At 34.2% G+C, this 26,276-nt stretch overlaps 2 protein-coding genes across 3 annotated transcripts in view; one reads left to right on the forward strand and one right to left on the reverse strand.

Annotated features, from left to right (window-relative positions):
- LOC144849183 (armadillo repeat-containing protein 2-like) overlaps nt 1-6,112 on the reverse strand; it is a 39,069-nt gene extending 32,957 nt beyond the window's left edge. Inside the window, exons 1-5 of the mRNA XM_078706217.1 lie at nt 5,965-6,112; nt 2,929-3,185; nt 1,837-1,999; nt 1,355-1,472; nt 856-1,051 (exon numbers count right to left, since the gene is read on the reverse strand). Coding sequence (XP_078562343.1) covers nt 856-1,051; nt 1,355-1,472; nt 1,837-1,999; nt 2,929-3,149 — 698 coding nt within the window. The 5' untranslated portion in view covers nt 3,150-3,185; nt 5,965-6,112. The remainder of the gene's footprint in view (nt 1-855; nt 1,052-1,354; nt 1,473-1,836; nt 2,000-2,928; nt 3,186-5,964) is intronic.
- Nucleotides 6,113-6,166: 54 nt separating this feature from the next.
- Nucleotides 6,167-13,249, forward strand: LOC144849223 (large ribosomal subunit protein uL11-like). Of its 2 annotated transcripts, XM_078706285.1 has the most exons (5): nt 6,167-6,343; nt 8,123-8,196; nt 11,463-11,643; nt 12,791-12,990; nt 13,131-13,249. In XM_078706285.1, exons 1-5 carry the CDS (start codon nt 6,307-6,309, stop codon nt 13,134-13,136), a joined length of 498 nt encoding a protein of 165 aa, XP_078562411.1. In that variant the 5' UTR covers nt 6,167-6,306; the 3' UTR covers nt 13,137-13,249. The 2 variants fall into 2 exon arrangements, with proteins under 2 accessions (XP_078562411.1, XP_078562412.1); XM_078706286.1 differs by lacking the exon at nt 8,123-8,196 and having other exon boundaries at nt 6,169-6,343.
- Nucleotides 13,250-26,276: the final 13,027 nt, after the last annotated feature.

Below are 26,276 nucleotides of genomic sequence, written 5' to 3' on the forward strand. Positions count from 1 at the left end.
TAGGCCTACTCTACAAAGAAATCAACAATCCCTTCCCAAGTGTGCACTAAACATGTGAGTTTGGCCTTTCATGCATCAGTGCACCTCATTAGCATACTTATATCACAATGTTAAATTCTATGTGAACGCTCTTCCTGCTAACGTGATATTCAATATCACAATACGAAAGCATGATACAATCTTATGTGAATGTGCCTATTGAGAAAAAGAACAAGTTTATAAAAAAATTAATTTAAAAAATAAATAAAATACTATAGCATCATAACACAATCTGATTTTACACCATTCTCTGAATTATGTGGTCAGTATACATCTTTTATGGGTAATAGTCTTCGCTCCAACTTAAAATTCCATATTTTCCTAGTCTCTGAATAAACCCAGACAGACAGGCAGACAGTGGGAAAGCCACTATGCGTTTTGACCGTTAATTCATGTAAAATCGACTTACTTCTGCATTGAAGATTTTGAAGTGCCCCCTATCATTGGAAACTGAAACCACGATTTTGTGTCGCCTAGCATAGCAAATAAGTGCTGCTTTATTTTAAGCTCTCAGACATTTAATTTTACATGACAATATATTAAAACCATTTATGAATATATTTAACTAATATTTTTCCGAAAGCTAAATTCAGAAACATTGTTTTTTTCTAACACCCTAAAATTAAGCAATTTTGAACTAAATTAGAAAAGTAGGGCGCCCTCTCCGAGTCAAAATTTGACACAATTTGTCGACTGGCTTTCCCACTGCAGAGATTTGGCGAATTATATTAAATGATTTTCTCTGAAATCGCCTAGGCCCCTATGTTATGTTTGTAACAAACAAAAATACTACTCTAAATACTCAGATAGTCATACCTTCTTTCTTGATTTATACAAGCCTCTGCAGAAAGAACCCTTATCTGTTCAGCTCCTTCCCCTTCACCTCGCTCTTCATAAAAGTTTTTGGTTCGTTCTTTTGGCCCACTATGCACCCTACGGGAATCAACTGGTGACTTGGTTGGTGGTGTGGGGTTTGAATTTCTTCTTTCCAGTGGTTGTGGAAGTAGTGGAACTAAAGTAATTTTTGTAAAATTATAAATATAAGTACAAAAAATCTACAATATGTGATTTCTATGACATGTGGTCTTTAAAAATCAAAACATCTAATGTCCCATTTTCGCTATTTGACGTGGATGTGTTTCGCGTTCGTTCACGATTTTTGGTAATGATGCAGCAGTTCAAAAGACCCATTCTACCACCATAACCATGGAGGATTGCACCACAAACCCATGTCGATATTATGGCAAGTGCGAGTCTAAAATAGTTATGTTACAGTAATACAGTTAGTACAGTATATTAGAAGTAACGTACTAACCATCTCTGTTAAATAATTTCAATCTTGACCTTGTGGTTGAAAGTTGTTCTCCAGGAGGTTTGGGTAATTTAGGTGGTGAAATCTGCAATATATCAGCTTGACTTGATGAACATATTTCCTGAAAGTAAATTTATGTAGTTTAATATTTGCTCAACAACAATTGTTTGGGGTTGTTTAGCAATTTATCCCTGTTTACACATTACAAGTTTATTTATTACCTACCTATTGCCAATTACTAGAAACTCATGATTACCTGATGTACCCCACATGATTGGCACTACATATTATGGTATTGTATTTCCCAATGACAACCCTGCTTCTGGGTGAATAAATGTGAGTCAAGCCCTATGAAATTAATTGACACACCAAAGTGTCTTATGTATCAAATCAGCATGACAGTGGTACTGTTAAGGCAATACTACTACTAGTACTAGTTGTTTATAGGATGGAAGTTAATAAAATAAATACAATTCTTATCTTACAGGAATATGGTTGATAGGTTGAAGCCTAGCACCACCTGAAGGCGGTCGACAACTTCTAGGTGGCAGTCTACTACTTCCAGAGGGAGCACGACTACTTCCAGATGGTCTACTACTTTCAGAATTTGGTTGTGAATCACTTCCAAGAAAATGAGCTGAATCCAAGCTATAATTACACACACACAAAAAATGGGTTTCTCATTTAAATTGGGGTACTAATACTAGGAAACTGTTCAAAAAAGGTTAGCAATGTTTACATGTTATGCACAAACTCAAAGGTGTATTGTCCCCTAAATCATGACAAATGAAGATTAATAAAATCAGATTTTGAATAGGGCATTTTGTAGTTTAATAAAGTTAATCACTTCTGTATAAAAAAACAAAGAAGAGAGATAACGTTTTCACTTATGACAAAATAAATGTTTAAATTCAAGCAAAGACATGTTGGCTAAGCCAATTTGACTATCTTTGCTTTAAATTACAGTTTTTTCAATAATTTTTTTTCCCTTTCAATTTCAAATTTTTAGTCAAACTATTATGAATATCAAAATGGCATATTCAACAAAAAAAGATCTCCAAATGTTTTTCGGAGCTATGGTTATAAGGGTGATTACTTTTTGTTTTGCTGTGTGAGGTAATTGCATGAGCGTAATTGATCTACAAAAAGTTATTAATAGAGCCAATAGAATATTGAATACTGTATTTATTCAAATAAACAGCCAGCCCTCTCTCCAACTCGAATAAATTCCCCTTTAGAACAGCATTTGGAATAAACGCCCCTTGATTTTTTCCTTAAATTAATGCCCCCACCATATGCATGTACACACAATATTGTATTTTAACATTTCTATTTTTGTACTGTATTGATATTAATTGTGTTGCATTTGTTTTTTATATTTAGAAGGAATTTATTTGATTATATATGTTGCCATATATTATTACACCCAAAAAACATGCCTTCCTCGAATAAACGCTTGCATCCTAAAAACCCTTGCTGAACAATCAACACCAATTATATAAGTTTTCTACAGTGATTCAGTACCGTAAGACAGTGTTTTTTTGTAACCATGAAAAGTTATAATACTGCAGAAATACCTAAACACAGAGGGAGGACGTTCATTTGATCTGCCGTATGTTGGAAAGAGTCTTCGATCATTATTTTGTGGTGTAAAAGGTCGTTCTGTATCTACAGGTCTCAGTGATACTCTGGCTTGTTTGATGATATCAGAGCTGGTTTCTTTGTCTGTCTGTTTCTCATAGAATGGACGTTCACCTTGTTTTTTTCCGGGTTTGCTACCCTTTGTTGATGTACTCATTTTGTTAGAACAGTTATTCCAATCTGTATTTGCTCACTGCAATAAAAGACAAAATGCCTAGAATATCAATATGGCCACATCAAGTTTTAATAATGGACGTTGGCCAATTTCACAATCACATTTCACAATTTTTCAAATATAACAAGTTGAACGAATTCATGCATGTGAATTAATAATAATCAATTATCAAAAATTTACAATGGCTGAAATGATGAAATCAACAGTTATCTAACAATAAGGCCAAAAAAAAATAAATTATTGTGTTAGCCACGCCCGACCGACCCTAAACTGACAAAAATGAAGGTTGGCTTTTTTTTTTTTTGGGAGCCAAACGGCAATGAAACGAAATGGTGAAAAATATTGTCTTATTTGCCAAATTGGCGAACATATTTCACCTCCGTCGGACGTGTGAAAAAGAAGCGTGCAACCAACCGTGAATCAATCACATGATAACCAGAATACGTGATTATCAATTTTGGGGGGATCCAAGTTTTAATTAAATAAACGCTTTGATTACACAGTGGTTGAGACAGGTTTTTAATAGCTATCACATTTTTAAACACCCTCTTAATTAATGAACTCTACCAATGTTGATCTGCAGCATGCAAAGAACAACAGATCGTACATCGCACGAGGTTGTTGATGCGGTGATTTTTGGTTTCACTGTACAGTACCCTGATCCGATTACGAACTTGTTAAATGATGTAAAAGGCATAGATTCGCCAAGCAAGTAGGCCTATATACGTTTAATAAAAATTTACCTAAGATTGTCGTAAGCTCTTTTGTTCAAGCTTGTTATTTATATAGCGATAATTCATCTGTTCCGGCATGTACATAGCCTAGGCCTCTAGCCGGCGGACCTCTAAGCCTATGCCTACTCCTCGATCGATCGATGTCTCTGGTTGGGGGAATTTCCCCACGATAAGAAATCGCCGAAATATATGGCTCATAACGGCCTACATTTTAATGTTATATTTAATGCCAGTGTAATTACGTATGGATAAAACAATATAAAACTCAATATTTTTCATCTAAAATAATATAAAAGGTAGGCTATGTTAACTTGCCGCTTGCGTATTAAATGCAGCATTAACACGGCAATAGTTTATTTCGACCTTGATTGTTTTTGTTGGAAATGGTAGCTAGAGCCTAGGGCTAGCCTAGGCCTTTTTGCCTAAAAAAGCTAGGCCTACGTTTATTTAATAAACATTTTAAAAACTTTTGTTGAAACAATTATATACTAGCGTAAGCCTATGGTGCTATGAAAAGTGTTTAAAAAGTCTTTTAGTATCATTTGTGTAAATTGTTTATTATTTTGGCCTAATATACTCATTTTCTATCTTAAGACCTAAAAAATGTTCAGTGTATTATATTCAATCAGGTTTAAAAAAAGCAGAAATGGAGTGTGACAAGTTTTAAGTGGCCCAAATCGCTGCCGGCTGTATTTAGTGGCGCACAAGGGCTATTTAATGTTACATGATACTATTGAGGTAATAACTTTGTTAAATTTAAAATTCGTCTGTTTCTTCCTGATATTTCTTCGGCGAAATTTAGCTTTAGGCTTTTAGGCCTATATATAACTTAACTTGTAGGCGCGGCCGAGTCTACGTCCGGCCCGGCGCCCGAAATGGAATCGAACACATAATAAGCACAGGCTTAATTCTTATTTTTGGCGGTTCGAAAATCAATTAAAATAATATATGATTATAATTATAAATACTAGAATTATAAAAAAAAATTATACTTACAAAAAATAATATTTAATGAAAAGAAACTATACCCACAGTTTTTTAACACAATATATATTTTATGTTGTATTTCAGAATTATCTACCTATCAATATAAATAACCTTACTAAAATACATATTACATTCTATGCAATGCAAAAAAAAAGAAGTCAATTCACACACTGGTTCAAAGTTATGAATCATTTAAAGATGGGAACTTTTTGGACATTTTTGAGACATTGGGAAAAATACGCGCAAAAAGCCCTCGGAGTTATTAATATAAAAGTTATAACCCTTTCAAAATGGTTCCAAATATAATTAGAAAAAATGCCATTTTCAAGCAAAAATCATTGTTTTTTGGGCACTTTAACAGACCATAACTTTTGAATTGATAATCCGATTTCAATCATTTAAATTGCAAAAGTTTATGTTCAGAAAGTTCCTTTTGATTAACATAAAGAAAAAATACCATCATTAAATTTAATTTTTACATTGGAATACCTATTTAAAGACGAAAAAAGTTATCGCAATAGTATTATTTTTACATTAAATATAGTTTGTGATCTTAAATTAGATCTAAAAAACGTAGGGAAGGGGTCTTTAAGAATAATAATACATAAAAATGTGTTTACCAATCGGACGAATTGTCGCGTCAATGACATAGCGTGCATGGTTACGTACGCGGAGTTGAATCGTGGCAATGACAATGGAGTCAACTCTTGGTATTAACCCTACCCAAATCGTACAGTCATTCGTTTTTTCTGAATAGGCAATCAGAGTTCGTAAATTCGTTCGCAAGTTGACCCTTTTAAACAGTGTAAGTAAGGGTCACACTTTTCTATTCCCTTGAAATATCTGCTGCCCTCTAGCGGTTTTGCTAATCGCTCCCGCAGCCCTAAAGCCTAGCTTAGTTAGGCCTCTAAAAAAAGTCTAGGCCTACCTAGTAGGCTAGGCCTAAGCTGGGCCCTGGCTGGGGGCCTAGGTATTATTTATTGGTCACAAATAATTTGCAAAGAATTTGAATACCAGGCCTACTAGTACTATAAAATAAGCCCACATAAACCAGTTAAAATATTCATTTATTTTACCTTTTCTGTAGTTGTGGGCTAGGCCTACTAGCCTAACTACAGCAACCTTGTCCCTTCTAATATTATTTGTGTGATGTCACCATGATGATGTGATGCTGCATGCTGGCATGGTGGCTACAAAGATTGTGTATAGCGCCGCTTCTTTAGCTACGATAGTAGCGGCGCTATACAATCTTTGCCTGAATTACGTTTGTGTGTTGTGATCGAGTGACGGTGATCCGGCCTTTCTAGGCTCTCTCTCCCCAAGGCGTGAAGTGTAACTTTTCGGTAGTGTCTAATCGGGCTCATCCGACACAAACGCTTTGTTTTTTTAAAAACAAAATTAAAGACTAATACAGAAAGATGCCACCAAAATTCGATCCGAATGAAATTAAAATTGGTTAGTGTCGTTTTTTAGTAAAATATTACATTTGATTTTGTACGTGTCGTGCTGAGTTTGTTTGGCAGCAGAATGATTCGGTCTGGTTTTTTTTAAGGAGATGATGACTTTTATAAATAAGCCTACTTCAACAATAAAAAGTTTACAAATGAAGCCTGCTTATCTATCACTACACTAGTGTAGGCATAGGCCTAGGTTATTCGATAGTGATTAATTTAAATGTTGGTTTTGTTTTGTTTCATACTTCTAGGAATTGTATTGTATTCACCCTTCCTATCTATAATCTAGTAGGCCTCTAGACTAGGGCCTACATACTCGCCCAGGGCCTATAATATCCATGGAGTAAAGATATATCTGGATACTTCTTTCCCACGTGGGGCAAATCAAATGTCTATAATAAAGAGTACTGCTTATAATAGCCGTCTATATATCACCACAGAAAATTCCATGGCTAATTAGTAATAAACTGTCCCAACCATCTGCGCATGTCCCAGACGTCCATACGTCGGATTAGGCCAAGTTGAGCCGCCGTCAACTTTCGCTGGTGCTCGTTTCGTTTTAATAGAAGTTCTATTTATATTATTATGGATAACAATGTATATTCATAAGTTAATATGACATAGATAAATTTACTAAAATGTTCTTACCATTATTTCAACAATGTTTTATTTTAGCTAAAAACCGATTCATTTGTCTAAATAAAAAAATTGTACTTCGGCCATTTTGGCTATAGATAAACTGATTTGACTAAAAAAAAATATTTTGACTTCCGCCAAATGGCTAAACAAAATGAAATGTTAGTGCTACCCCGGAATAGCCACCATATGTGATCTAGTATCACGGTTACAAGGACCAGTACCAGTTGTCGGCATTGTTTCTGGATCGGCTGAACGTTCGCTATATTATTTTTAGGCCTAGGCCTACATACTAGTTTACTGAGGTTCACCGTGTGGTGCCATCGTGCCTCAACTGTGTGAAATTTATATTTGCTGCTGAGTACGAAGATTATGATTAAGAACGAAGAAAACGATTACGATTAAAAAATAATAGCTATATACTTCTTGGTCAAAATTTACTCATTCATTTTGCACACTTTGTTACCTCACATCATAGGGTTTTTAAACGAACTGTATTTTTGCTGACCTTATGAAATCGTCGCTGACCACTACCCATGACAAGCTGGTGAGAACCCTGAATGGCAATGACAAAACGCCTATGCTTATACACTGTGGTGCTGTGGTGTTTTTTTCGATGGATGCGTAGTGGCCCTATACAATCTCTGGGGTAGCACTAACATTTAATTTTGTTTAGCCATTTGGAGAAAGCCAAAAATATTTTATCAGTTTATCTATAGTCAAAATCATAAATGGCTAAAGTCCAATATTTTATTTAGCCAAATGAATCGGTTTTTGCCAAAATTAAAAATTGTTGAAATAATGGTAAAACATTTTAGTCAATAAGTCTATTTATAATAAATTGTTCCCAGAACCTTTTTGTAAGGCATTTAGAAAGAGAGCCATGCCTAAATCACTATGATTAAAGAAAAATAATTTTCGTTGTATTTTGTAATAATGATCAAAACAATTGATTGATACAGTTATCAATTTAATAAATAAGAAACATTTTACAGTTTTCTGAAATCCCTTGAACGCTGTTAATTTTGTTTTTTTACGCTTGGCTGATCATGTTTGTCTGATGGCTTTTCTTGTTAATATTTCAAAAGTGATACCCCTCTGTCCGCTTTCATTGTGTTAAAAGCAAAAATATTTTTTTTTTTAGTGTGTTTGAGGGCTGTTGGAGGTGAAGTCGGTGCTACTTCAACCCTTGCACCAAAAATTGGACCTTTAGGTCTGGTAAGTAGCTATTCATGTGTATCGTAGGCATAGTTTCTAACAAAAATAATCTTATGTTCAGAAAATATTTTGTTTATACTATTGCTTTTGAAATACAACAGCGCCACCTATTTTGTGCTTTCGCCGAAAAAATTCTGTGTGTTAATTGGTATCGTAACGGACATACATTTTTGGTGAGATATAGGTATGAGGCAATTCGGTAATGGAAAGACAGTTTTAGTAGTAATACAACATTTTAAATGTGAGCATCGCAATAAATGCTATTAGTTAACAAAAATATTATCTTCAATTTCCAGATATTGTTTTTATATAACCAGGGGTGAGGGAATTTCAATTTCTTTCACTTGTCCCAGGACAAGTACCTGCACGGAATTTACTTGTCCGAGAAAAAATTTTACTTGTCCCTCTTTATTGCGCAATAGGCGTAAAAGTGTCAACAAATGTCACACAAGTGTTTATTGTCTATTTAAAATTCAGCAGTTTATAGGCCTAGCCTAGACTTTTTTAGCCTGCTCAATATTTTGATGAAAATAACGGTAATTTTTAGGTTTTATTTTATTAACAAAACAGTGTGTAGAGTACTGTAGGCCTAATTAATAAATAGTAGTTACTAAATAAAAGATAAAATAATTGAATTACCAAAAAAACTGTGGTGTCTATTATAATTATATACAAACGTATAATAGCCTAGGCCCTGACCTAGTCATAGTCATACATGTGAACTGATCTTTATGCCTACTGTAGCTATGCCGGCTAGCTAGGTATATTTAAATTATTTTTTAAAATAATTTCTATTTTGTCCAGGCATAATTAATTGACAAAATAATACCTAATTAATGTAGGGCTGGCTAGGCCCAATACTAATTAAAGCTTGCCACCCAGACACTAGGCCTAGACCGTCACCATGGGGAGAGAGAAAAATACCTCCAGGCCCCAGGCCATCCATACTCTAGAAGTTAGGCCTCCTCCTACTCTACAACTTCTGTACGAAGAGAGGATGTTTTTGTTATTATCTAATTCACTAAATAAAATAGCTTGTTGCATTTCACAGGTAAATTTATAAAAAACATTCTTTTCCCTATGAAACCACTTTATCAATTGTCCGTTCCATGCACGATGTACATAGAAAAATGAAAATACTGGGCCTACCACCTCCTCGCGTGTGTACAGCCTCCATGTTGATGCATGGTATTTTTGATCAACAATACCTGGTAGAGTCCATTAATTACGGGGGTTCTTTTTAACTGGGCATTTTTTAATTACCCAGTTAACCTATGTCTCAACCACTGCATGGTCCAAAAATGTTTTAATTACCTCCCCAAATAGAAAATCGTGCAATCTATAATGATGTGACTCAGGTCATTGACCAATCAGTGATGTATTAAATGCACTGGGTTTAATGTGCTTTGAAGAAGCTTGCTATTTTTATTAATGCACATGGCTAACTGTGTTGGCACATGGTTTTCTGTGCTCTTAGTTTTAATTTCCTGAATTTCAAAAGTGCTTGTCCTGGGACAAGAGGATACGTCAAATGTGGTTGTCCGACCGTAAAAAACACTTGTCCCGGGCGTCGGGCAAGTGGTTCGCTCAGCCCTGATAACTACCATTTGTTTATTAATGACGAATATTAATTGGTTCGGCAACAGAAAGACACTAAAACGGAAATTGATTTTTATCTTGGGATATGTTCAGATCCATGGAGTTATGCTTTCGTATCGCAAGCAATGTCATATTATAATTAGCGTTGTAACAGCAAAGTGTTCAGATTTGCTTAACTAACGTTCTCATTTCAAACTGAAGTGTCACCGATTTGGGCGAACATCTGGTATGCAGGAATAAATTTTATTGGTTAGAGATCAAAATCGTTAATGCATGACTTTCGTATTGTAAGCATCGTTCATTAATCTTGTACTTTGAGCTGTCGTAACGAACGAAAGATCAGTGTCGTACGAGGTGGCTTCCACTAATCTTTTCCTGGTTCAGACCTATGGAGTTGTACACAATACGAAAGCATAACTCTGTTGGTCTGAACAGGCCCTTAATGTGTCTTTTGTGTAATCCTATGAAGATTGATAACACAATGTTGTAAAGGTTAAAAATGTATTACTATGTTTCAAGTGTATAAAAACACATTTCATTTGAAATTAAGTGTTTAGTATAAGATTTGGTAACGGAACGACTGTAACGGAAAGACAAAATGTTTACTCAATATTTTCATGCAAAATTTGATTTTATTGTTCATAGAAAAATTTCTGAATGTATGCAATATGACATTTTTAACTGTACAGACTAAAAAAAAACATGCATGGTGAGCACATACATGTTCAGCATTCGGGCAACAAACTGCATGATGCATGATTAATATACACATGGTAATTTCTTATCAGAGGGGTATGTGTACATTCCTACCGTCCGGTTTGTCTAGGTTTCCAAACACCCAATGGCATAAAATCAACAAAATATTACAATTCCGACGGCCAACTAATAACAACATAATCAGATGTTTTGCCCTACTCTGACGTAATTTGTACTTTATACTAAGTACATTTGAGAATACTTGCGAAAAAATTCGCAAGTAGTTCTCGGGTGGAACTCTAACCCACAACCTCCAGATCACTAGCCTGGCGTTCATACCTTTAGACCACCGAGCTTGCGCTGATGGCTAGTGGTTAGATTCGAGCCCAAGTAAGCAGCGGGTACTGCACCAACAGGATTGTAATTGTAGTTTTGCGTCAGGGAGTTGAGTAATTAGATGTTTTGCCCTACTCTGACGTAATTTGTACTTTATACTAAGTACATTTGAGAATACTTGCGAAAAAATTCGCAAGTAGTTCTCGGGTGGGACTCGAACCCACAACCTCCAGATCACTAGCCTGGCGTTCATACCTCTAGACCACCGAGCTTGCGCTGATGGCTAGTGGTTAGATTCGAGCCCAAGTAAGCAGCGGGTACTGCACCAACAGGATTGTTGTTGTTTTCGTAGAAATTAATTTTGCGCATTTTTAAATTTTAAATGTTTGTGCGCCTGTAACATTGTTTAAATCATACCAATTATAATTCACAAAAAGTTGGTCCTTGATATGAATAAAACTTTTACCAAGTGTCAATAAAAAATGTTGGTTATATCATCAATTCATGAAAGAACATAGTGAGAACACTGTGCAAGCTAAGAAAATGCTATTTTCGAGATTAATTACTGTTTTAACAGCAGAAATGGCCCTTTTTTTAGTTATGTAAAAACAAATTTTCATTTGTTTCAATTATAGTCACCAAAAAAAGTCGGTGATGACATTGCTAAAGCCACTCAAGAATGGAAAGGCCTAAAGATTACAGTTCAACTTACTATCCAGAATCGTCAAGCTAAAGTGAGCGTTGTACCAAGTGCCTCTTCACTTATCATCAAAGCTCTTAAAGAACCACCACGTGATAGAAAGAAAGTGAAGAACAGTAAGTTATTAAATAATACTTTTACAATCTCCTGGTTATCAATTACAATACCTACGTTTACTTATAGTAAAAAAAAAAGTCTAAACAAAGTTAACACCTAAACTACAGCAGTACAGTAGCCTACAAAACCTACTACTGTCACTGTGGGAAAGAGTGTCGAAAAATTACAAAGCAGCGAGATATGCGAGGCACGCCAAATACTTGTGCAGGGCATCATTTCCAAAAGTGTGAGGCATATCTTAACATGCTATGATGATATTTTTGGTTTATAATCTATGACCAATCATTGAAATTCATAAAATTGCGCGTAACTAACGCTGCGCGACTCTAACGTCGTTTAACGAAATTTCTTGCAAATCTACAGCTACAGGTCAATCTTATGACAAAGTTATGTAATCTTATGTTGACCGAAATTAGAGATACGCTGCGAACAAAATTCCGGGAAAGAAAGAAGAATAACATAGAAGAAAAAAAGATCCTGACAATAACAAGGGTTATCTGCCAAGTGCGGATAACCAATAAAACTTTATTATCCCACTCTGGGAAATTCATTTGTTTGGGGGAGACAATGTATCAATAAAATATTAAATAAAAAATACAATATAAAAATATAAAAGAAATTGCAAAAATACAACAAATCCAAAAAACTACTGTAAAGCACAAATTTTTCGCGATTTTACATTTTTGCGCATAGCATTATATATGCTATATATTATAGCATTTTCGGTCGGTTGTAATTTATGTTAATGCTTTAATTACACCTGAACAAACAATATAAATAATTATCTGAGTTTGTAAATATTTCAAAGAATACACAATTAGAAGTTCATCGTAACTATTTTATATTCATATTTACCATACTTAGGCTAGGCCTAGCTAACTAATCCTTAGCTAGGCCTGATCGAATGTAAACAACATCTTTGGGAATTTCGCATGCCCTTTATTTTCGCGATCGTTGTTCAATTGCAAAAGTCGTGAAAATAAAGGGTGCATGAAAATTTTGGGCTTCACAGTATGTTTATACACAACGATTGGCAAATTGCACTAAAAATGTCAACTATTATGCAACTTTTTTTTTCAGGGGAAAAATATATCTTTAGGCTTATTTGACACAACTTACAAATTAAAATTTAATGATTGTTTACAGTTCAACACAGTGGTAACATTACACTTGAGCAGGTGATTGATATTGCCAGAATCATGAGAGAACGTTCTATGGCCAAGGAAATGAGTGGAACTGTGAAAGAAATTCTAGGAACTGCACAATCTGTAGGCTGTACTGTTGATGGTCAAGCACCTCATGATATTATTGAAGCCATTAACAGTGGGGAAGTTGATATTCCAGAGGTAATTTCTGCATAATTATTATCATGCTATAATTTAAATATAAACCTGCAATTTTCTGCTGTTTAAAATTTCATTATTTAAAACAAATATTCCAAGAAATTCCAACAAATTTTTAGACTAATTTCTTTTTTTTTTTTTAGAAATAACTGATGGCAGGGAGAATTGGTTAACATCAGCAGTCAGTGGGTTTAGCCATAATGCACTTTAATGGAAAATTCCAAATGATTCATTTGTAAATAAAAGATGCATTAATATGAAATTCTATTTTGTAATTATCTTTTTTGTAGTTTGTGTCAAACTAGTCTAGGGGAACAGTAGAAGGAAGCTGAGTCATGGTCGTCAATGTACAACCCTATTGATAAGTTCTCCATTGTTACAACATGATAAACAGTACACCCCCAAAATGTAGTTTTGCCTACCAATTCCAAAACAATCGTATACCTTAATCATTAACTCAGTTACCGTGTTTTGGGATTTATGGACTTGGTTTACTACTCAGCCTCACCATGGTTGGGACTTAATTACTGTACCGGACCGGACTATCTTCAGAATGTTTACTGTAAGGATGCGTGTTAACTAATAGTGTTACTGTGTTTAAGGATTGTTTCTTCTTCAACAAACTTTTGGAAAATAGACCTGGAAAATTCACTCATTTAATGATACCGGATTCAGATTCAGGATTAAAATTAGCTCCTTGTCAAGTAGACCGGAGTTCCCTTTTATTACACCCACTGTAGCCTACAAAGTTACGTGCCAAGGTAAGATTTACATTCCTACAATGTTAAACTCTGCACTATCTATAGGATTAATTGTTGCTATACAAAAGATTTAAAATTGTATAATTGAGGTCATTACAATGCCAACCTTGGTAAATTCACCCAATAATAATATTTGTTTTTAAAAATTTGAGAAAACTATGTCTCCAGATTGCTAGAAATTGCATTCGTAATCAATATACAGCAAATACATACTGTATAAAACATTATGGTGTTTTATATTGAAAATAAGGGTACCATCCCTCTCAAAAATATGTGTACCATCCCTCTCAAAAATATGTGTACCATCCCTCTCAAAAATATGTGTACCATCCCTCTCAAAAATATGTGTACCATCCCTCTTAAAAATATGTGTACCATCCCTCTCAAAAATATGTGTACCATCCCTCTCAAAAATATGTGTACCATCCCTCTCAAAAATATGTGTACCATCCCTCTCAAAAATATGTGTGGGGTTAGGAGGAGCTACTGTATTAGTGAATAATCGGAACAGAATGTATGACCCATTTATTGTTTAAATTGTTTAGGCAATTGATTAGAACATTGGCCCAAACACAACCAGCTTGATGATAGGTAGACCGTTTAACCAGGGAAGAGTAAATAAGGTTTATCATGTTGTTCAGGGCTTCTTTAGTTGGTGGTATGTTTTCATATGATCGCTGATTTTTGGAGAAAAGATTAAATCTAGCATCAAACATCTTATTTCTTTCACATATTAACAACAATACTAAATGCCATATACTGTACAGTCTATTATTTTTCAATAACTGTTGAGTTAAATGCATATGTTTCTATTAAACGTGAATAGAAAGTACTTCTGCATCATTTGCCCTTATTTTCATAAAAGTTCAAATTTTAAGTGGCCTCAAATCTTAAAAGTTGCGAATTTTGATACAAGTTGCCATACCAAGTTTTATGCTTCTAACTAAATTTGGAATATTTTGGGTCTATGGAGCCCCACTAATGCTCAAATAAATAATGCCATAAATAAACCCATTTCTATGCTTTATAAAATGTTCTTTTATATTTCAAAGGCCTTGGTGTGATGTTAAATCTGCTGTTGTTCAAATGTTCTGTTAGAGGCACTATGGGCGTGCCATACGTACATTCCGCCCTCTGGTGATAAGTGATGTGCCGATGTTTTGACGCGTAGCGACGATTGAAAAGTTCGATTTAATTTTAACTTGTTTCTGGAAAGAAAAATATACCAAAGTTAAATTTACCACTAAAGCGTCTGGTTTTAATTTACATCTACATTCATCAATTTACATAGAAAAAAATTGAATTCCTAACCGTTTTTTTTTTGTCAAAATCATTATTAGAGTTTAACATATGTGTCGGAATTGTATGTTCTTTCATAAGTATTATCTTAAGCAAACGCAAGTTATTAAAATCACTGATGTGGCTTGAAACTATTTTTTCTTTTGGTTTACGGATGGAGTAACCGATATTGAACATTATATACCAAGTTTGAAATATTTTTGAATTCCAGAAGTATTTTTTCTCAATGTTTTTGTATGTGACTATTTCCCTATGCTCCCATTGGTGCCAAATTGGGTCCACTTGAGCACAGTGTATTAACATACGAAAAGATATTAAAATTTAGTGACTTTTTTCTATCTTATATCACTGTGCTCACTGGCTCCAAATTGGGTCCACATGAGCACAATGTAATAACATATGAAAAGATATTAAAATTCAGTGACTTATTTCTATTTTGTATCACTGTGCTCCTCACTGGCGCCAAATTGTGTCCACTCGGGCACAGTGTATTAACATACGAAAAGATATTAAAATTAGTGACTTATTTCTATTTTATATCACTGTGCTCCACCGGTGCTAAATTTGGTCCACTGGACCAGTTACCGTAGTACTATTTCTATTTCGGAAGTAAATAAAGGCATAAATTGCGCTCCGTAGAAGTAGAGAATGCTCGATCGTCGAAATGACGCTCTGAATATACCTCTATATTCAGAGCGTCATTCTGACGACTGGAGCAGAGCCATATATATAAAGAGTTACGACATTGAAAATTAGAAGCCATTTTTGTGTCAAAGAATTCGCACGCTGAGGGCGCGCGCGTCTCTTTTGTTTAGCGTTTTCCTATAGTTCATGCATTATTTTTAGATTTTTTTGTCTATGAAATAACGCTTGTATTCCGTTTTTATTTCATTAATTAATTTTATTAATGGTATTAATTTGGTAACATATATATATTGTGTCTATAATAACAAAAGAATAAATGCTAGGGCCTACATGCAAGTCAGGATACATCAAAGCATGAACCAATACAAAAAACACACAAATTCACCCCTCTTTTTATACAGTATATGGCTCTCTGTGTGTTTTTGACACAAACTTTCAGAGACTCGTTCATCATTTCATTTGTAATAATTTGCCTTTATTATTTTAATATTGTTCATACCCTATTCAATATATTAACAAATATATCCATGACACTTTATTATTTTATTTAGTCATCAAAGCATGCATTATGAATTGAAAATATTACAAAATTGTTATTAATAGGACGTAGTTATGGGATGTTTCGTTCCAAAATCAATCAATCGAACTTTATAATTTACTAGCGCACGCGCGCGCAATATTCTTTGCCGCAAGTACTTCTGTACGCTGTGCACATCGATATTTCACCGTTAGATGTGCAATTACATTTTTTTAAATATAAGAAAAAGTTTAAAGTATTTTCTTGCTCCTATACTTTACATGCATTAACGGAGACAAGTTTGACACAAATTGATCTGCATATCACGTGACTATAATCCAATGTCGTAACTCTTTATATATATGGCTCTGGACTGGAGCATTCTCTACTTCCCTACGGAGCGCCATTTATGCCTTTATTAACTTCAATAATAGAAACTAGACATGAAACTCGTCACTTTGACGAGTTAGTTATCCGCACCACGACAAACGCCACGTGCACGTCATACGTTGGAATATTGCACACAGATAAAGATTATGGCATTATGACAAGAACTGAAGAATATGATATGCTGTTAGTGCTGAATTCTGTCAATTTTGTGTCATATAGTATATACATGCAAACAGTATAATCTGTATACATGTATTACATACAGTGTAGAATAGGTGAAATTACAGGACCCGCCAGTTATTCCAATTTTTAACATGGCGACGGTATCAAAATGAAACACTTAGATAGCAATTTCAGAAGGAAATTATCTCAGGAACAACATATTAACGTGTAGAAGAAATTTGAATACGTAAAATATAGATGCGCACCCTTTTAAATGTGATGAACTCATACGCAAAATATGAAAATACGACTTTTTTTATTCAACTGGCCATATGATGACGTCACAACATCCGATTGGCAAAATGTTTACATGAATTCGTATCTACAATCCAATAGCTTCCAGAAAACGTTTTAATCGTGATTATCACATTTTATTCTTACGAGCTATCACAGATTCAAATTTACTGTAAAGATGAAATTAATGACCCACGTAATTAAAATTTTTAGGCATGATGACGTCATAAAAATTAAAATATTTTTATCTCATGCTAAAGAAAGTTGATTGACCTACACAATATATAAATGTAGGAGAAAAAGGAATACTGTTAAGCGTGATGCGCTCCATTGAATGTGATGAGCAATAACGAAAGAGACAAAAATCCTATATTTTACATTCGTGTGGCCATACGATGACGTCAAAATGTTTTTTTAGCCTTATCGATGCATGATCCGATATCTACAACTCATCAACTTCTAGATTTTGTAATAAAAATAAACGGTTCACGGTTTACTTTAGAAACTATGACTGTTTAAAAAAAGACATTATTTTGACGATTTTTAAAGCTTTTTCATAAAAAACGCGCACGAATTGTCTAATTCAACGTGTTCGTGTGGCGTTATTTAAACTGGAAAAGGTCTAAATTGTTTTTAGAACTAGGACTAGGAAAGGCTTGAAAAATATAATTCAAGAGAAAAAAATATGTTTTTAACGCTACGTGCGCACCGCGTGCGTAAAAAATTGCGCGCCCGTGGGAATTTTTGACATGCTCAAAATGACAAGAAACGCATAAAAAGTTGATTAGAAATTAATTTTGCGCATTTTGAAATTTTAAATGCGCGTGCGCGCGTAACTTCTTGTGAAACATGCCATTTTTAATCCGTAGAAAGTTTGCCCCTGATATGACTTAAATTTTGTCAAAGTGTCAATACTAAATGACTTTTGGTTTTTAATCTATGATCAATCATTGAAATTCATAAAATTGCGCGTAAGTCACGTTGCGCAACTATGACGTCATTCAAAAATAGGAGGTGCACAACTTCACGTAAATGCCCATATGTTGTCAAAGTTATGAAATGTTATGTTTACACATTTTAGAGAAACGCGATCCACAAAAAGGAAGGATGGAAAGAAGCATAATACAGAAAAAAACTGATTGATCCAATACAATAACAAGGAGTTATCCGCTCTACCAAGCGGATAACTAATAATACTACGGTAACTGCTCAAGTGGACCCAATTTAGCACCAGGGTAGCACAGTGATATAAAATAAAAATAAAGTCACTTTATTTTCGTATTATTCCACTGTGCTCAAGGGGACCAAATTTGGCGCCAGTGGAGCACAGTGATATAAAATAGAAATAAGTCACTGAATTTTAATATCTTTTAGTACGTTAATACACTGTGCTCAAGTGGACCCAATTTGGCGCCAGGGGAGCACTGATATAAAATAGAAATAAAGTCACTTAAGTTTCAATATCTTTTCGTATGTTAATACACCGTGCTCAAGTGGACCTAATTTGAAGTCACTTAAGTTTCAATATCTTTTCGTATGTTAATACATTGTGCTCAAGTGGACACAATTTGGCACCAGTGGAGCACAGTGATATAAAATAGAAATAAGTCACTGAATGTTAATATCTTTTCGTATGTTAATACACTGTGCCCGAGTGGACCCAATTAAGTTTCAATATAATTATTTTCTTATGTTAATACATTGTGCTCCAGTGGATCCAATTTGGAGCCAGTGGTGGAGCACAGCGAAATAGTCACATACAAAAACATCCAGAAAAAATACTTCTGGAATTCAACAATATTTCAAACTTGGTATATATGTTCAATGTCGGTTACTCCATCCGTAATGCAAAAGAAAAATTAATTTCAAGCCATATCAGTGATTTTAATAACTTGCGTTTGTCTAAGATAAATACTTATTTAGTGTCCCCGGAAAGTGCACCTATTGATTAATTGAAATATGAAATTAAATATGAAGTCTCCAGTACTAGCCACCATGGTTGGGGCAGAGCTAATAATGAAAATAGAGCCCACAATTGCACTTATACTTATACTTATTACTACATAATCAGCTGCTGTTCAGTAATTTACTACTTTGTGGCGTAACGGGTAATGCTCAGGTTTGAGTGCTCTCAGCATTGGGTTCGAACCTTTACGGACATTTTTTTGTTTTTGTTTTTTGGAAGTGAAAATAAATATTGTTTTTGAAAGTGAGATATTTTTAGGGTTGTAAATGTCAGGCCTAAACAGGCCTTATTCAATTCAGAAACAAAGTTGCATGGCATTATTTTTCATTAAATAGACTGCCATAAAACCTCGAAAAGAAGCCCATGTGCTCTATTTTTAGCACTCTTGGGTGGGCTTCTTTTCCACATGGAGTTCTTTCTAGATTACTTTTGCAAACTAAAAGAGGAGAGCTTCTGGGTTCCCGCCCGGAAAATGTTTTATTTACATGATTTGAACAATCTTCTAATGTATAGATTAACAGCATCAAAATTTAACAGTGTGGCGTGTTGACCGCGAATGACTAACATACCATCTTCCCCATAATACACGTGCACAAACTCATTTGCATAACAACCACGGCAAACCAAACTGTTTAAAATAGAGCTGCAAGGTCCCCGAAAATGAAATCTATATTTTTTCAAACAACATGCATAAAAATCTTCAGTACCCCACCATGCTTGGGGCTGAGCAAAGACAATTTTTGAAAAATAGAGCTGCATGGACTTTACAATGATTTGAAATTATATGAAACAAACTATATAAGACTCACCAGGACAACAGAACTTGTCCCCGGAAAGTGCACCTATTCATTGAAATATGAAATTAAATATTAAGTCTCCAGTATACTAGCCCACCATGTTTGGGGCAGAGCTAATAATGAAAATAGAGCCAAGAATTGCACTTATACTTATACTTATTACTATACATAATCACCTATGATAATTATGATAATGTTAATTTCAACTATCCAGATCATATGCGACTTCAAAATTTTAGGTGGAGTTTTCTACTTTAAAAAGTCGACTTCGTATATGCCTAAGGCCTAGCCCGGCGGCGGAATTAGTCTAAGCTTCGAAATCGGTCTGGAAATCGGCATCTTTGCAAATGTTCTATATTTGATCTTATTTCACTCTCCATTAACCCCATACAAAAATCATCGGAGACAAACTATCTGTTTAAAACATGTTTATTCTGGGACGGTGCGGCCATGCACACCAACTACCATAAACGTTTATTCATAACATATTACAATACAATATCTTGCATGAATCTGACATTCCGCTACCAATGTAGCAACATTGATTAACAAAATCAAAATTCAACAGTGTGGCGTATTGACCGCGAATTACTAACAATACCATCTTTCCCACTACACCTGCACAAACTCATTTGCATAACAACGAACGGCATACCAAACTACGGTGAGACATACATTCTCTTCTAAACACGTAACGAAGATAATTAATTTCTTTTTTATATTAAAATTGAGGGCGCTAAACATAAAATTTACGAGATCAAATACATGTAGCGAAAGCCAAAAAAAAGAGTAAAAAATGTGCTCTCCCTGCCTCAGCACTAAGGCCCTGCCACAGCCTTGGGGTCGTTTCCACCACATCATCACCAGATGCATTGCTAGTGCCTTCTCGAGATGTGTGGTGGAAAGGGGGACGTATAATTCTGTGAACCCCAAACACAGTTGGTCGCATACCTTTAACTCTATTCCACCGACCAGCGTGGGAATCGAACCCACGACATACGTGTTGTCAACACGACGCTCAGTCGCCTGAGCTAACTGGTCATTTTGGTTTTAACAAGGTTAATATGATATTTATGACGTAATGATGAATTACGTAATACACGTATAAATAGACTATTATCAACTGTTCGGTCGTGTGCTACTTTATGGCGTAACGGGTAATACACAGGTTTGAGTGCTCTCAGTATTGAGTTCGAACCTCTATGGGTATTTTTTTTTTTTTTAATTGAAAATAAATATTGTTTTTGAAAGTGAGATATTTGAAGGGTTGTAAATGTCAGGCCTAAACAATGGACCTTTTTTAAAATCAGAAACAAAGTTGCATGGCATTATTTTTCATTGATTCATCATTCATTTCATATAAATAGACTATTATCAGCTCTTCAGTCATGTACTGATTTGTGGCATAACGGGTAATGCTCAGGTTTGAATGCTCTCAGCATTGGGTTCGAACCTCTACGGATATTTTTTATTTTATTTATTTATTTTTTGAATTGAAAATAAATATTGTTTTTGAAAGTGAGATATTTGGAGGGTTGTAAATCAATCAATCAATCGTTCGATTTATATAGCGCCATTCCAACATTCATTGCTCATGGCGTTGTAGAAAAAATCAGAAAAGGTGAGTTTTGAGTAGTGACTTAAAGTGACTCAATGATGATGTGTGTTTAATGTTCAAGGGTAGGTGGTTCCAGAGCCTAGGTCCAGCAACACTGAAAGTCCGATCTCCCTAACTATGTTTGCTCCTCGGAATGTCCAGTAGCACCTGATGACTAGATCTTAGTTCTCACTTTCCCTTCTTGACTGTCAACAATTCTGAGAGATATTTTGGAGCGCAACTATTTAGGCATCGGAACACTAGCAGCAGGATCTTAAATTTAACACGTGACTCCATGGGTACCCAATTTAAGAGCCATTGTCTGTAAGAATCAAAGAAATATAAAAAATAGTAGCAGACTCAAAAAAATGGATTTCTTTCAAATTTTGCACATGGCTATATATGTGTTGAGAGAAATCAAATATGAAGTATTTTTTATTTCATACATATATTTCCATGGCAACGGCCGAATTTGTGTTTTTGACAAATTTTGTCCTTTTTTAAGGTTTTTTAAAATGGATATTGGTACTACTTTCATGAACGATATTTTTGTTTTGTTCATTTAATTATAAAAAATAATTAGTGTATGCATAATAACAATGCATTGTGTACCTGTTTCATATTTTTTTTAAATTTTTGATTTCATACTTTGGGAGATACCATTTATTTAAAAAGGGGTGTTTTTCACTTTTTTTAAATTGTTAAATGCAACTAAACTTTACTTCACCATAACGCCCAAAGTGGTGTATTTTTTTAGCTGATTTATTACAAATAGGTAGTTCTAATGTTTAATAATTGACTTCTAAAATAAAATACTGGGGTAATTTAAAAATCTACAAGCAGTGTTGCGAGAAACATAGGCATTTTTATAAAAAAAAACCATGGTATATTAGTAAAAACATTTTATTTTCTTTGATTATCTGATTTGAAACTCATTGGTCAGAAAAATTCTTAATGTTTTATATACTTCTAGTTGTGTTGTGAGAAAAAAAAACAACATTTTCAACTATAGATTCTGTAATTCCCAGTTTTAATGTCATTTTATAGGTTATATCCTCTGGAAATTTGAATAAATTATCAGATCGTTGTGAATTTTAATTTTAACTCCTCTCTTATTTTGAAGCTCCTCTTTCATTTTTTTACTTCTTCTATTTGCTAACCTAAGCAGATCCCACATGCCCATCCACCACCACTTTCGACTACCACCCTGATGCCCTGATGTGAAATTTCATTTCATTTAAGGTCAGCATGTAAAATATCACACTTTATATTAGATATTGGTTTTAAATTCTATATTTTTTTACTGTGATGGTTGGATTCAGTATTAATTATTAAATTAATAATTATCTAATAATTATTTAATTTCCCTTAGTTATGCATAGCAACAGTTACTATGGTAACTAAAATTGAGATATTCTTTAGATTTTTCATACTTATCTTATACAAATTTAAATTTGTAGATTATTAGCAGGCATGCCTTATTTGCATTTTCAAATTACCGTTTTACAAGGTCATATTCATAAGGACTTTCTTCTGTGATTATTTTTATTCATGAAAACCCCATTATTTACAGCGGGCACCTCCCGTAAGCGGCCACCTCCCTTAACGGACGCACTTTGAAAAGCCTGTTTGTTCTTCCTATCTAATTAGTGCATTTGGTACCTACCGTAAGCGGCCACCTCCCGTAAGCAGCTGCGGGCACCTTTTTATACTAAAAATGAGATACTTATTGCATGGACCTCTAATTCGAGGTCCATGTTTCTTTATATATTAGCTTTATTTCAAAGCGGTTTTAAAAACATTACTGTGAAGAGATGAGAAAACTACACAGATTTTGACCGACCATTTTTCATATGATAAAAGCTTTTAAAATTTGTCTGAAAATGCTAAAAGATACTAAACCACCTGATTATAAATAATAATACAATTAGCTGGAAAATCGAGAGGCTCGTTTCGTTAAGAATATCGTGTATAGCCATAATACGTGATTTTGGCCCTTTATCGGCAGAACCTCCCGTATGGGGTCACCGCCCGTAAGCGGCTACTTTTTCAGGTCCCGAGGGTGGCCACTTACGGGAGGTTCAACTGTATTTAAAAAAAACAATTATCCTTAGTTACGCATAGGAACAGGTTCTAAGATAACATAAATAATACATTTCGACATAATTTGACCCAACAAATGACCCTTTCACAAGGTCAGACATTTTCTGGGATTCAGTAAATAAGTAAATTTGGGAAAAAGTAGTAAAGCTATGTAATCAATTGTTTATAGTCATGAAACCCCATATTAAAAATATTGTACTTAGTTACGTATAGAAACAGTTGCTACAATACACTATAGGTAAAATGTTGATGTCATTTGACCTCAATATGTAAAATATAATTTTTTTTTTTCATGAAAACTCCATATTTTATTTAAAAAAAATTATCCTTAGTTACGTAAACAGGTTTAAGATAACACTAAAGGTCAATTTTGTACCTTTATTCAGATTTGTCAAGACTTTCTTTCTGAGATTATTAGGATTCAGTATTTAAAGTAAATTTGGCAAAAAGTAGAAATGTAAAACTATGTGGAAAAAATGTTTTGTATTTACGAAAAACCCCTTATTTTCGCATAGAAACAGTTACTATGGTAAAATGTTGACCTCAAAATGAATGAATTTACAAGGTCAAGTTTGTCATCACTTTAAGATTATTAGAATGCAGTAGAAGTAAAATTGAGAAAAATTACAAATGCAATCAATTTTTTGTATTCATAAAAACGCCATTTTTTACGTTTTTTTTAAAAATTACTTTCCTTAGTTACACATAGAAATGGTTGCTATGGTAACACTATAGGTAAAAAATGAAAATTGTTGAGAATTTTTATGAACTATCTTGTAAATGTTGATCAAACATTAATAGTTGTAGTAAAGTGGGGACCAGTCCTGTTTTGCATTCTGACCCCTTTTGACCTCAAATGACCTATTTACAAGGTCAGATTTTTTGGGAGGTCTTTCTGTATCTCGTTACACAAAATAGATGTAAAAATTTATAAAAACCATTGACGCAATTATTTCAAAGTTTAACATTATTTTCCATCAACTAAATATTTCAATGCAAAATACTGTTTTTCTGGCAATTACTTGAAATAAACCTGGCAACACATTCTCCTATTTTATCTAAAACTATTCCTATGACTCTAGTAGCATTATGAAAAGCCACATATACATTTTATTATTGGATTAGCCATATTTAAATTGTGTTTCATGTGTTTTGTTTGTTGATATTTTGTTTGTATTTTTTTGTATTTTTCGTATTTTCCTGGCAACACAAAACCTATGTACGAAATTTACCCCAGTGTTTTTTTCGTGATTATTGTTGAAAAACCTATTGACTATCAAATTACAAAACCTCATTGATATAAAAACACCACTTTGGAAGTTATAGGTACGTTTATGAGGTATACTTTTATAAAAAAAATATTTTTTATAAACACCCCTTTTTAAAATAATGGTATCAACCAAACTCCATTTTGTAAATTTTTGTTTTCTACATTAAATGGAACTCAATACATGTTGTTTACACTGCTATAAACAAAAACTGTATACTGTAAGTACTTTTGGTTAAAATAAGTATACAAGTTTGTACTTTTTCACTATAGAAAATCTGTGAAAAATGGCAAAAACATCAAAATTTGGATAATTGACCGTTGTCATGGCAACGGAGGCTAAAAATTAAAATGAATGTTGTAGATATGCTTTTTATTGAAATGTCTATTCATGGTAAAAATTTGAGAGAAATCCATTTTTTTACATCTGCCACCAAATCTTTGATTTTTACAGACAATGGCTCTTAACTCTTTGAACAATGGTGTGACGTGATCATACTTTTTGGCACACATCACCAAGCGAGCTGCCCAATTTTGCACCTTCTGGAGAGTCCGCAACTGCTTCTTTGGCAGACCATACAGCAGGGAATTTCCCATATCAAGCCGACTGGTAACAAAAGCATGTACAATCTGCTCTGTTGCACACTGGTTCAAGTAACGTCTGATCTTTGCGATGTTACATAAATGGAAAATAGCAGATCGGCAGATTTTGTTGATATGTGATTCCATGGTCATTTTACAATCAAGTTGTACACCAAGGTTACAAACTTCTGTTGATGTCAGGCCTAAACAAGTGGACCTTTTTTAAAATCAGAAACAAAGTTGCATGGCATTATTTTTCATTAAATAGACTGCCATAAAGCCTCGAAAATAAGCCCATGTGCTCCTTCATTTTTAGTACTCATGGGTTGGCTTCTTTTCCACCTTGAGTTCTTTTCGAGAGCTGCTGGGTTCCCGCCCGGAAAATGTTTTATTTACATGATTTGAACAATCTTCTAATGTAAAGATTAACAGCATCAACATTTAACAGTGTGGCGTGTTGACCGCGAATGACTATAACATGTTATCTTCCCCATAATACACGTGCACAAACTCATTTGCATAACAACCACGACGGCATACCAAACTGTTTAAAATAGAGCTGCAAGGTTCCCGAAAATGACATCTATTATTTTTTCAAACAACATGTATAAGAATCTTCAGTACCCCACCATGCTTGGGGCTGAGCAAAGACAATTTTGGAAGATAGAGCTGCATAGATTCCCGCCCGAAAAATGGCACTTTACATGATTTGAAATTATATGAAACAAACTATATAAGACTCACCAGGACAATATAGAGCTTGTCCCCGGAAAGTGCACCTATTCATTGAAATATGAAATTAAATATTAAGTCTCCAGTAGGCCTACTAGCCCACGATGTTTGGGGCAGAGTTAATAATGAAAATAGAGCCCAGAATTGCACTTACACTTATACTTATTACTATACATA

Source organism: Antedon bifida, chromosome 7 (genome assembly GCF_963402885.1).
Source record: "Antedon bifida chromosome 7, ecAntBifi1.1, whole genome shotgun sequence".
Taxonomy (NCBI): Eukaryota; Metazoa; Echinodermata; class Crinoidea; order Comatulida; family Antedonidae; genus Antedon; species Antedon bifida.